Below are 13383 nucleotides of genomic sequence, written 5' to 3' on the forward strand. Positions count from 1 at the left end.
CCAGGCTATTCGAGTTTATTCTCTCCAGGAAAGGCCGAGAGCACTGGTGTTAGATATTACTGATTAAGGACAAACTTCTCTGTTGAAAACCAAGCCATCTGTTGGTAGGGTCGACTCATATCATGCAAGTTCAGGAGCGTTCACTGAGCTCACCTCAAAGGAAGCCCACAGTGTCTAAAGTTATGAGCCTCTCTGTTTAAACGACTTGAGGAAGGAGTATGATACTCTCCTTCCAGTGATTTGCAGATTTAGGGACTCCCAGAGGACAAGATGTCCACACTTGTGGCTAAATCACAGGAAGGAATTGGGTGGTCGTAGGGGAGCCCCGAGTAGAGAGGGCTCCAGGCAGATGAGAAAGAACAGAGAACTGAAAGAGATAAGTGACTGAGGTCTGGCATGTGAGAGTGTGTGTGCCTGAGGGGGCTGGTGTGGGAAGAGACAGGTGGGAGGATGAGCAAGGCCAGGACGTAGGACTTCCGGTTTAATCCCTCCACAAGGAGGAGCTATACAAAGTTACAAAGTTTTTTCTTCTCTGGAGAAACAGAGACTGTGTACAGGAAAACCAGTGTGAGAAAAATGGCAAATCCTAGACTCACTGAAGAACATACAAATCTAAATCTTAAAGAAAAGAAATGGCCGTGATGGGAAGAATGGTGGCAGGACCAGCTCCTGTTCATAGGCTCCGTCCTGCGGCTCCCACGGCTGCTCTCAGCCCAGTGCTTGTCTAGATGTCTTATAAGTTTTCTCCTCATCTCTGCCCCCACTGGCCAATGAGCCCTGCAGAAACAGAGAGCAGGAATGCCTTTTTGTTTGTAAGATGATTTTTTGTTTTCTAAATATTGTCCAAAGCAGAAAAAAAAAGTTTACAAGGAGAAAAATGGTGATGAGTAAAGCATAAGACAAGAAATGTATTTTCTCTCTTTGTAACTTCCATATCTCAGTTCCCCTCTGGGGAGTCTACAAAATTTACGGACCATCCCCTGGATGGAATCACTCTGATTGACCTGGGCTCCCATGGTATTTTCCTGGCTCTCCACACTGCCCTGTTGTCTCACTTGCTGTAGCCACAGCTGGGTTTCACTTCAGCTCTTCACACACTCCCTTCTCTTGCATCCAATTAGCCAAGCACAGTGCTGCCCCGTGAGAGGTTACACTTCTTTTCTTTCAAGTGTGTGAAGCGACCACCATCACCAACTTACTCTTTCAACCCCCATAGAAGGCACTGGCTACTTGAAGGGCCATGCTCCAGCTCTAAAGGGGACGGGTGGTGTCTCCATAGTTCTCCCAATAGACACTCTGTGCACATGCTTTATAAACTACACCAGAGACGGCAGACTACCATGTCTGGGAGGCACTTACAGCTGTGTATACCAGGCCAGGACCATGCCACATCTTCACTCTAGACACTTTATCAGAGATACATATACTGAGAGCCACTGAGCTCACCTCTGCCAACCCAAGTGTATCTGTACTTTGGCCATGAGGGATCAGCAAACAGGATTTTGACTTCCTGTCATCACTCAAGTTGGCCCTCTCTCTCCTGATGCTTAGGGTAACATCAGTCCCTGTCCCCCAGGTGGCCAGGAGGCTCTCAACCTGGGCAGTCAGAGGCATGTGCCTTTTGGAAAGAACTTAGTTTATGCCTAAAGGTAAGTCAGTGACAACATAGGGACAGACATTTTTACTTGAACAGGAACAAAACAGGTATGGACCTTAAGAGGAGCTCCTCTGTGTCCATGTTCACTATCTGAGGAAGGCATGTTCTTGTCCTGGGCGCTGCTTGCATGTGTGGAGACCTTTATCCATCAGGGACCAGGAGCTGCTCAGGGAGTGCAGAGGCTTCAGCCACAGCAAATGGACAACATTTGGTCCAGAACCCAGGCCAGACCAGGTTAGCACATTGTAAGTTTCACAATGCTGAAAGCCAAACCAACCAGCTCACTATGGGCTGAGTGGAATAGTTCCATGTTTATTGTATTACTAGAGGCCTGGTGCACGAATTAATGCACCAGTGGGGTCCCTTGGCCTGACCTGTGGGATTGGGCCGAAACTGGTTCTCCAACATCCCCTGAGGGGTCCCAGATTGTGAGAGGGTGCAGACCAGGCCGAGGGACCCCACCAGTGCAGGATGGGGCCGGGGAGGGACGCGGGAGGTTGTTCAGCAGGGGAGGGACTTCGGGAGGGCTCCAGGGCATGTCCGGCCCATCTCACCTGATTGGCCAGACCCCAGCAGCAAGCTAAACTACCGGTAGGAGCGTCTGCCCCCTGGTAGTTAGTGCATGTCATAGCGAGCAGTTGAGTGGCCTTAGCATATCATAAGCATATTACACTTTGATTGGTTGAATGGCCAACCGATGACCGGACACTTAGCATATTAGGCTTTTATTATATAGCATTCCTATTCTGAAAAATATCCATTCATGTTGTTTGTTAATTTTTTATCATTTTTTATTGATTCATAGTACTGCTTTATATATTTAATTCTACCTCTGTATATCTATGTATCCATCGATGAATCTATCTAAAAGCACACTTTCAAATAAGACTTCTTTTAATAAGAATAATAACCTGCATTGAATAAAGCCATATGGTTTTATAAATTGCTCTAGTTATGAAGGTCTTTTTTTTTAATATATTTTATTGATTTTTAACAGAGAGGAAGGGAGAGAGATAGAGAGTTAAAAACATCGATGAGAGAGAAACATCGACCAGTTGCCTCCTGCACATCTCCTACTGGGGATGTGCCCACAACCCAGGTACATGCCCTTGACCGGAATCGAACCTGGGACTCTTGAGTCCACAGGCCGACGCTCTATTCACTGAGCCAAACCGGTTTCGGCTATGAAGGTCTTAAGTACAAAAGTTTTCATTCCCTTTACTCTGATTTTCTAAGGGACAGAACTAGACCCAATATCAGACAAATTATAATTTATCAGATGGAAAAAAATTAAGTAGAGAAAAACCCACCACTGTTGTCATTATTCACTTTACCTTTTGGAGACTAGAATAATGATTTTTTTGTTTCTGAATAATTTTTTTCAACATTAAATTTCAGAGGGAAGAAAAGTTTAAACAACCCCCCTCATAGTCACTTTCATTACGTATCTCAGAGTCACATGCACTCTAGGGCCTGTTCTGCCCTACTTTGGCTGGGGGAACTGAGAAAAAAGAAAAAAAAAAGATGTGCCTGTGACTGGATACAATGTGGGTGGTCCTGACATTCACCCAGCAATCTTCCAACTAAACACTCCCAAACCACAGGGTAGCAGGGGCTTTCCCTGTATGGTCAATACCCTCTCAATAGAGCGCCTACATGCCAAGCACTGGATGTCAGACCCCCCGGACAGTGAAAGAAAGGATGCTATGTCCCACAACCCACCCTTCAGGGCGTACAATGGATTAGGAAGACATGTGAAAGAGTAAGAGTTTTGAGTAACAGTGTGAGAAAGCAGTGGAGGGTTGTCACGATTTTCATTGTTGGACTAAAAATGAATGATCAAGAAGCAAAAGAAGAAATGTGTGCCCTGGGAGCCGCCTCAAGTGAAGTCTGTTGGTTCTGCATTTCCCTTTCTTCCAGCCTCCACCAGGATCCATGGGTCACAGGCAGGGGAGCCAGGGTCAGTTCCTCCCACCCATGTCAGGTCCACGGTGGTCGTCTCCGGGAATCTCTGCCATCCAGCGGGCCCTCCCCCGATCTCTGAGATGGGAGTCCAGTGGAGAGTCCCTCCCCCACTCTCAGACACTTTCACTTTCACAGCAGCCCTGGCTCAGCACCCACAAGATCGAGGGGAAACTGGAAGCACAGATCACCAAAAAAAAGAAAAGGCTGGGGACCCTTTCTGGGCCACATAATGAGTCCGTTTCTTGCTGTTTTCCTAAGCAAGTGCAGAACCCGGCATCTTCTGCGGGCTACTGCCCGGGCCCCTGAAGTTCTATCTTGCTAAGAGCCTCTTGAAAATTTACCAGGACAGTGAATCACGAGGTAATATCTGGCTTCCAGCCCCAAGTGACCTTAAAGTCACACTGTTTTGGTGATCATCTCCTTCAGTGGTTCTCAACTAGGGAAGGTGTCCCTCCCCAGACGTCTGGCCATGTCTGGAGACGTGTCTGGTTGTCACAACCGGTGGTGGTAGGGGGTAAGAGGTGCTATTATCATCCAGTGGGTGGAAGCCAACGATGCTGCTATTGTGTTATAATGCACAGATCAGCCCCCATCACTAAGAACTACCCAGACCAAAATACCCATAGTGTCCAGGTTGAGAAACCCTGATCTACCTTGCACTAGGCCAGGCTGGAAAAACCACAGGCCATTGGCTTCCCTAACATGATTCCCAGCTCCACACATCTTCTTAATAGAGGTGAGTTTCTTTGACATACAGGGTGGGGCGAAAGTAGATAGGTTTGTAGTTGTTCGTATGGAAAATAATACAATAAATAATAATCCAAGAATAAACTCTGTGTTTCACATACTCACAACTGTATACCTACTTTTGCCCCACCTGGACACAGGGCTCTGGAGAGGGGATTGGAGGTCCTATGATTCAGGGACTCTCTCCCCTTGGAGGCCACAGCTTATAATCTGAATTCTCATTGATGGGACACTCATGAAAGGTATTCCGACTGCAGTCCAGTCTTTGGGGATGACAAATTATAAATGGCCTGGATAATGACAAGCACTCCTTTATATTTCATTATACAATTATGTTTTATTAACTAGTACTAAACGATATCTTCTGTTGGTAATCAGTCACTGATTCGGTCAACAAACATTCATTGTGGGCCCTCTAGGACCAGGCACTGTGCTCTATTCTAGATGAATGGTAACTCTCGGAATCTTCTAACTTAAACCATAGCCCCTACAGCAAGACTTCATCCGGTGGGATGGAGAGGTGAGTGCTTGTTAAACTGCAGATGCTTGGGCCTCCCTCCAGAGATTCTGAGTTCACAAGTCAGGATGGTGCCCAGGAATCTTCATTTTGAGCAAGCACTTTAAGTGACTATGATACAGGCTACCCATGGGACCATGATTTAAGGAACATTGGTAGAAAACATAAAATCTACCCAACCCATTCCCAGGCCTGAGAATATGCAGACCTGAGAGCTAATGTAATTTTCTATAACCCTGAAAAAAAATGTAACTCTTTAATCATCTAATCATTCCTTGTCTCACATTTCCCATTTTTAAACAGAAGGCGAGTAAGACCTGTCAAACACAGATGGTAAAAGGGTAGAATGACCTCATGTAACCAGAAGCAGGACACCCAAATGGAACAGAACCATAGAAGTTTTACTTCTAAAAAGAAATGTTTATGACATATAACAGAATGTAAATCAACCAAATACATTGGTTAGGAGAAGAATCTCTTGCTGATGTAAGACATACATGCTAGCTACTCTCTGAACCGACATTGGTATGACATGACTCCTGGCTTGATTAGGATTAACCTTCCTGATTACCAAGATAAATGGCTTCTCTGATCACTCTCGATTTTCTTTCAAATCCTTTCTCGGACCAACATATTAACATTCCATTATGTGACTTTGCAATGGATCACTTATTTTAGCAACACGTTAACCACCATTAGAAGCCCAAGTCTAAAGCTTGTTCCAAGCCATTAGAAACACCTTAACACTTGTCTAATATCAAGGAAGTTATCTCACCATATGGGTAGAAGAATAAAACACGAGGAATCATTTTTGGCCCAATTGCTCTACCTAAATTACTGTGATCAATTTAATAGTAGAAGAAACGTACATAGAGAAACACATAATAATAATTATATAACAGATGGAAGTTAGGGTGTCACTATCATTAATGAGAAGAGGTGTTGTTTAAGGGTCAGAGAATTCAGAAAACATGCCAGCGTCCCTTAAGATAATTAATCTAAAATGCATCGCTCTTTTTCAACTTCTCCATCTAAGAATTCCCTTCCATCCTGTCCCTTTAACTAAAATTATCTTCATTATCCCTTCACATGTCTCCATGTTGCTGTCTTGTCTACCTTGTTTCCTTTTGCTGCAAGTCTCAGCCCCACCTCAGCCCCGAGCCTGCCGCGAGGGCCTAGAGACACAGTGGACTCATGGAACAGGCTACCTTGACTTTGATCGCAGAGCAAGCACTTCAAAGACCACAATCTGGGCTCTGACCAAAACCCACTCCAAATATGGATAAGTGTCCACACAGGAGGGGAATAATCCTTCCATGATAGAGAAAAACTTACAGTTTTGTGTGCGATCGGTAGCTTTAACCCATCCAAAGTAACCCAGATCCCACACGCCAGGGAGCTCCATTCCATGGCCACCTCCTAACAAAAGAGAAGCCCCTCCCGGCATTTGGAAACTTTGAGCCAACCTATCAACTTGAATGCAAATTTTCCCCCAAACCCAGATTTGCCAAGACCCATTTTTAAGTAAACTATTCTCCCTGCAGACCAACATGCAAATGGTGGGGGCTCAAGAAGAAGAACCACGAAGGCAGCAAAAAGACACGGACCGTACCTATTTTCCCAGCCTCTCCTTTCAGGTTGAAATCCCAGTTTCTTGGCAATTTCAGGGACATTTTGCTTCCGGTTCTGGTGAGCAGCTGCTGAAGCAGTGAGCCTGCCACGGTTCAGCCGGCCTTTCCAAGCTTTCGCTGTGGCTGTGGCTGGTGCCTGTGTTTTCTCCTTTCAGATTGCTTCACGGGCGGTCTTGGGTTTGAGGTTGATTTGCCAGCGTGTGTCCTCCTCTCTCTCGGATGAAAGGTCCAATCATCTGTGACTTGGGGGATGGCACCCAAACCCCCACCAAACCCCACCCACAGCCCCCAGGGGCTGGTATCTCTTGAAGTGTGCACCCTGCTTCTCTTGCTTTCAGTTTTACCAGAAATATCCCAGTTGCCACTTCGCTCTGTGTCGTGGGAAGCAAAGCCCCTGGTTGAGAGAATCTCAGGCCTCTCTGAGGCGTGGTCCTCATAAACAACGCTGCTGCCTCTCGGCTTTTTTTTTTTTTTTTTTTTGTTAACTGTCTGCTTCCTTGCATTTGAGGAAGTGGTGGCTGCTCCGTGTAGATGATACATTCTGAACACTCTTTCTTAAGAAGAGGTTTTTTGGAAATGCTTGCATAAGTACAATGAGTGCTCTTACGCTAGAAGGCTAGAGCTTTGATTACAAGAAAAAGAACATTCCAAGACTCTCGCCATCTCCCTCTAAGCTCTCCTCCTCACCACATGGATGAGGCATCCAAAAATGATCAGTCAGACAAGCAGCATCCCCCCAAACCTGCCTTCCTTGACATGTTTCCTGCTCCACGGACCACATGGTAAGTTCTCCACCTGCTCAGGATAAAAGGTGCCAAGTGACCTCGGCCTGATCTAGGGAGGGTTCTCACGTATGTAGCTAGGAGGTTGGCTTTCGATGGGGAGACCCTCGCACATGTTTTAATGGTTCTTTGGCATTCTGTGCAGGGTGTGGGTTTGGGAATCAGATCGACATGAGGTCAAAACTCAGTTCTTCCGCTTCCTAGCTCTGCAGCTTTTAGCAAGTGGCTGAATCTCTCTGGGCCTCAGTGTCCTCAGAGGTAAAATGGGGTTGATGATAACCGTGACTGCACGGAACAGCGAAGGCATCTAGCACAGAACTCGACACACAGTGGTTGCACCACAAATGTTTGTCTGTCAACCCTAATTCTCTTCAGCTCAGTTCCGTGACAGGCTTTTATAGGTTTAACTGAGTCACGCTAACCTAGTCTTTAAGTGTTTGGCCCCAGAGCCAGACCACCTGTGTTCAAATCTTAGCTCTCCCACTTTCTTACTGTGTGATGAAGGACAAGTTTCTTGACCACTCTGTGCTTTAATTTCCTCATGTGTAAATGAGGCAAATAATAGGGCTGCTTCATAGGGCTGGCGTGGGGCCTTATTAGATAGCAGGTAACAGAGTCACTGCTGGCTAACATGCAAGCTACACATCGTAGTCCATTCATTCTTGGACTCTCCTGGAGGACTCCGTCATACTGTCTTCTTCACCTCCCCTGAGCTCACTTTTCTGTTGGTGACCTGGCTTCCAGTTTCATTGAGAAAGTTGTTGCAACTGGAAGAGGATGTCTGCAGGTTCCCACCGCTCTATCTGCCACCCCCCTGCATGTAGGCCCACACACTCAGCCTTCTCCCGGTCACCGTGGGTGAACCAACTGTCATCACACCTCCCTCTCTACGGCATCATCCATTTCTTCTTTCTCCTGGATCATTCCTGTAAGCATTCAAGCTTGTTATTTTTTAGCCCATCATTTAAACACGCCTCTCTTGGTGCCAGTTTCCTCTCGGACAGCACCGTTTCTCTCCTTCGTTTCTGAGCAAAGCTTTGGTATGAATTGTCTACACTTGCAAATGTCTCTGCTATTATTCTCTTCGAATGCCCTCTGTTGATGTGTTTGCCCCCATAACTCCACAGGGTATACTCCTATCAAGGGCATCGATGACATCGCTGTCAGTAAACCCACTGGTCATTTCTCCATGTCATCGCACTGACTTATCAGCTTTGGACACATTTGATCCTTGTCTCCAACTCTGAGCCTCCTTCTTCTTGGCCCCCAGGACTGTTCCTGGCCTGGTTGTCTGCCTGCCTTTCTGGCTGCTCCAGCTCTGTTTCTTTGCTGCTTTCTTTTCATCTCTCTGGCCTCTAAATATTGAAGGAAACCAAGACTTGGTGGGCTTCGTTTCCACCACACCCACACCATGATGAGTCCATCTGTCTCAAAGCTCTCAATGTCACCTGTCTGATGCCTCCGGTATAAATTTCCAGCCAGACCCTCCCCTGGACCCCAGATCATACATATCTCTGCCATCTCAAACTAGACATGTCTGAAACTTCTATTTCGGGGACCAGGCTGAAGAAAGAGTGGTGACCTGAGGCATATTCTTCTCATTGTGAATGAAAGGAGCGTAAGAGGGAAGAACCACACAAGTATACTTAAAGCTTCTGGTCACAGCATGTTTGCTCATATTCCAGTGGCTAACTCACATCACATGGTCAAGTCCAAAGTCAGTGAGGCAGGAAGTACACCCTCCCTGAGGGGATGGGAGAAGAAGAAGGCAGGGAATATTTATTTGCTGATAAAAACTCCAACCCATCACACCAACCCACTTTACCCAGCTACCCTCTGGTCTCCCCAGGGCTGCAGGGCTCCTCTGAACCTGACTCAGCCAACTGGAAACTTTGAAGCCCCCCGCCCCGCCCCTTCTGCATTAGTACCTGCCAGACAGAAACACCACTGCTCATTTTTTCTGCCCTGACTTGGGTTAGGGTAGTAGATAGCTACCCTGAGCCCCAGCAGCATCTTCACCATCCAAAGTTTCAGTCCTGGGACCTTTAACTCAGGAACTCTGACAATACTGTGAAGCAGCACTTAGAAACATATAGGGAACTTCCTTTACTGTTTAGGGTGGGTTCCTGTAAGTCTTGGAAAAACTCATGACTGAGGGGGAAGTTGGTTGTGAGTACTTGGAAATGGCGATCAGAGGAAAGGCACCCCCTGAAAGGCCTAACACAGCAGCCTTCCTCTGAAGAGCCCCCATAACTCCACAGGATGGGTCAGCCAGCTGCCTGGCTAGGGGTACAGGGCAGTTCCCCACTGCAGCGCCGCTCCCCTCATCTTCTCCTCCAGAAAATGAAGAACAAGATGTCTTATCTGGTCCCAAAGCTTCAATCAGCATCTGCAATAGCAAAAGCAAAAATTCATTCATCTATTTGCTTATTGAGTGCTAACCATTTATTGAGGAAGGATTTGAATTTGCTATACACACTCGTGAACAAGCAGTCTTGGTTTCTGCTCCCGTTCAATTTACTATCTATTGAGAGTGAAGCACAATTAAGTAAATAGTTAAACACAGCATGAGAAGGGTTATGTTAGAGGAAACTATGGAAGTTTATGTCAGAGGGGCATACTTGGGACTTGGGGAATGAGGGAAGGCTTCCTGGAGGAAGTGTCTTTTAAATTAAAGCTTGATGAATGAGTTATGGGGGCAAGAAGATTGGAAAAAGGCTTCCAGACAAAGCAAACCGCATGCAAGAGGCACAGAGGCAGAAAAGATCTCATCAGGTGGCTCCTGAAATGGATGAAAGAGGTGAGATAGAGGAGAGATGAAGCTGGAGAGACAGACAGGGCTGGACCGGGGCAGGATCCCTGGTAAGCCTTGGTAAAGAGTTTTGACTTTACCCTGGGGCAGGGATGATGAGGCTGTGGCCGTGTGTAGGGAAAGAAGGGAAAACAACTCAAGAGCACCCAGGTGGTAGGATTGCGAGCCCCAGCGAATTTCTACCACAGTCTGGCTCCAGTCCCTGGAGGGTTGGAGGCTCCAGTCAAGAGATGGGCAGGGCACAAGGTCGAGGGCTGCTAATGAGGAGTGGGGTGGGCTGTCAAGGTAGCCCAGGTAGAAGATGCTGGGCTCAGTTTGGGAAATGCTATGTTTAGAGACCTAAGGGGCACTTAAGTACAGACGTCCTGCCGGTATGTGAACCTACAGCTCAGTAGACATTCATTTATTTATTCATTCATTCATTCATTCATTCACTCACTCCATAAACATTTATCCGAGACTGTGCTGGATGCTGAGTAAACAAGGATGATTAAGAACCTAATCCTCAAATGACTCATGAGAGAGGCATGTAAACATAACGGCAGTGCTGTTCCAGGTACAGAAATAGTGCACGCACAGGGCGGGGTGAGAACAGGAAGGCTGAATTCTGCTTGGGTGGCCAGGGATGGCTTCCCGGGACAGGGGACCCAGGAGAGAGCAGCCGGGCAGGAGGCAAGGTGGGGCATGGGAGGAGGATGTGCTGGGCCGATGGAATAGCAGATCGCTGCTAAGATGATAAATCCTTTTAGGGAAGTACCAGGAATGGTGTGTGGCTACAGGAAAAGGATGGAGGAGGGGACAGCAGAGGTGGCAGGGGCCGCTGGGCCTCTGGCACTGGCTGAGGAGTTGGACTCTATCCTAAGAGGCGGTCATTGGAGGAGTTTTTAAACAACCTTTTTATTGTTATTTTTACCATTTTAGACATCTATGCAACTTTATATGAGCATAAAGAAAATGAAAATCATTGTTACCATTTAATGTGTAATGAAAAATTTTCCCATTCTCGGTTTCCATCTCTCTCACTCTTACTGTTTATCTGTATATGTAATATATGTATATATGCACTTTTAACTTTATTAAAAAATAATTGACATGTGTAATTGTATATGATTAAAGTGTACAATGTGGTGATTAGATATACCTATACACTGTAGAATGATTACCAAGATCAAGATAATTAACCCACTTGTCACCTCACATAGTTAACAATTACCCTTTTTGTGTGTGTGTGGTGAGAATGTTTAAAATCTACTCTACTCTCGGCAACTTTTTAAGCACGCAGTACCATATTATTGTAGTTACCATGCTGTACATTCAGTCCAGTATGTATGTGTTTTAAAATTTAAAAATAGTGGTTGTACCAGATCTCACTTATATGTGGAATCTCATGAACAAAATAAACTGACAAACAAAATAGACCCAGAGACATTGAAGCATGCAACAGACTGAAGTATTTCAGAGGGAAGCAGGGGGGAGGAGGGGGAGAAGGAAGAAATTAACCAAAAAACTTATATACATATATTCATAACCCATAGACACCAACAACAGTGCCGTGAAGGCCTGGGGAGGGGGAGGGAGCTAAGTGAAGAAGGTTAGTGGGGGGAAAAAGGGAACATTTTTCAACAATAAAGATAAATTTTGAAAATAAAAATTAAATTATTTAAAAATAGTGTGCAGGTTGTGTTATAAACTGTTATGTTCCCTTGACAAAAAAACAGATCTGTCATGAAGCATTTTCTAAAACATCATTATTAATAACCTCATAACCTCACAGTTTTTAATTATGTGATAACAGTCTTCAACACATCTCTGTGTCATTGAGCATTTGAGATGTGTACACATTTTCACAATATTCGTGTACAGATCTAGGTTAATTCATTCTCTGTCCCCCCCCCCCCCTGCCCTCAGGTGAACTCTCATAGGTAGAAATGTGGGGAAGTGAATTAAGAAAGTTAAGACCTGATGTATATTTCCAAACTATCCTCTGGAAGGTTCTGCCAGTTCATGTCCCATCAGTGATACCTAAGGGGCCCAGTTCCCTCATGACCTCATTAGCAGTTGATATTTTTTAATAAATCATTGCCAATTGTTCAAGCAAACAATTCTTTATCAAATAGTGAAACTGAAGTTATTTCTTAATGGGCTTACTGGTCATTTGTACAGGTCAGATATGGCTAGGTGTCCGTGTGTCAGTGGTTTTGTAGGGAATCAGCAAAGCAGGTTTTCTTATGTCTTTATCTGTGGCTTTCATTCCACTCACTCCAGGATCTCCTTCAGAAACTCCCTTTATCTGCATGCTACCTCTCTACTCTGTTACTGCCACCTTTCATTTCGCCACCTGTGCTATTGTCCTCTGCATTTTGACACAATTTGTCATGTTTGTTCCTCATCTCACTGGTTTTGCTTTTTAAGAGCTTTCTTGAGGTACAATTTACAGGCCATACAATGCACCCATCTAAAGTATTGTACACTGAATGGTGTTTAGTTTATTCATAGAGCTGTACCACCATTACCATGATCAATTTTAGAACATTTTTATCATCCTTAAAAGAAACCTCAAATTCCAGGATTCCCCCGTATGTGTGTCCTGGAGTGTGGCATTTGGAGACTCCAAATATATATATATTTTTTCATGTGGATTTTAATAGTCTATATCTTTAAGAAAGTCAAATTTAGAAAGCACAAGTTCAAGGCTTTATGCCCTTTTCCCTTGGCTATACCGAGAAAACAGGAACAAACAAACAAACAACCTGGCAGAGGAAGAGACTTCTGTCTTCTGAACACTCCGCTTGACTCAGGGGACTTGGTCAGGAGTCTGGGTTCAGAGCCTCCTTCCTCCGGGGCCTGAGCAGTGAGGAGGTCGTGCCTTGCCTCCGTACTGATCTCACCTCTGCCAAGTCTTTGATGTTGCTTCTGATGGCTGGTCACAGTTTGATAGCCTATTAACCTCTGCTTTCCCTAACTATCCCATAGCTCCGCCCAAATGTATCTAGAGTCCAGCCCAGCAACAAGACTAGTATTGCTGCTGCCAAGGCTCTACCTGGAGGAAAGCTGTTCCATGGGTCATGGGATTAGGGAGAGAAATGCCTCTTTCAGTAAGAAATTTGTTACCCAGGGATTATAATCAGAATAGAACCAGAGCTAATCAGGGGCAAATGTCTCCCACATAACACCTCCTTTGGGCCACTGATGTGGATTACATTCTATCATGAAGTTGCTGATATTTGACTGCTTTTGGCCTGTAAAAACAATGATTTTAGCCCTAACTGGTT

At 45.4% G+C, this 13383-nt stretch overlaps 1 protein-coding gene across 1 annotated transcript in view; it reads right to left on the reverse strand.

Annotated features, from left to right (window-relative positions):
* The window catches only part of ARHGAP25 (Rho GTPase activating protein 25), a 77188-nt gene extending 70212 nt beyond the window's left edge, over positions 1-6976 (reverse strand). Inside the window, exon 1 of the mRNA XM_006092981.3 lies at positions 6499-6976. Within this exon, the coding sequence (XP_006093043.1) occupies positions 6499-6559 (61 nt within the window). The 5' untranslated portion in view covers positions 6560-6976. The remainder of the gene's footprint in view (positions 1-6498) is intronic.
* Between the last annotated feature and the right edge of the window lie 6407 nt (positions 6977-13383).

Source organism: Myotis lucifugus, unplaced genomic scaffold (genome assembly GCF_000147115.1).
Source record: "Myotis lucifugus unplaced genomic scaffold, Myoluc2.0 scaffold_108, whole genome shotgun sequence".
NCBI lineage: Eukaryota > Metazoa > Chordata > Mammalia > Chiroptera > Vespertilionidae > Myotis > Myotis lucifugus.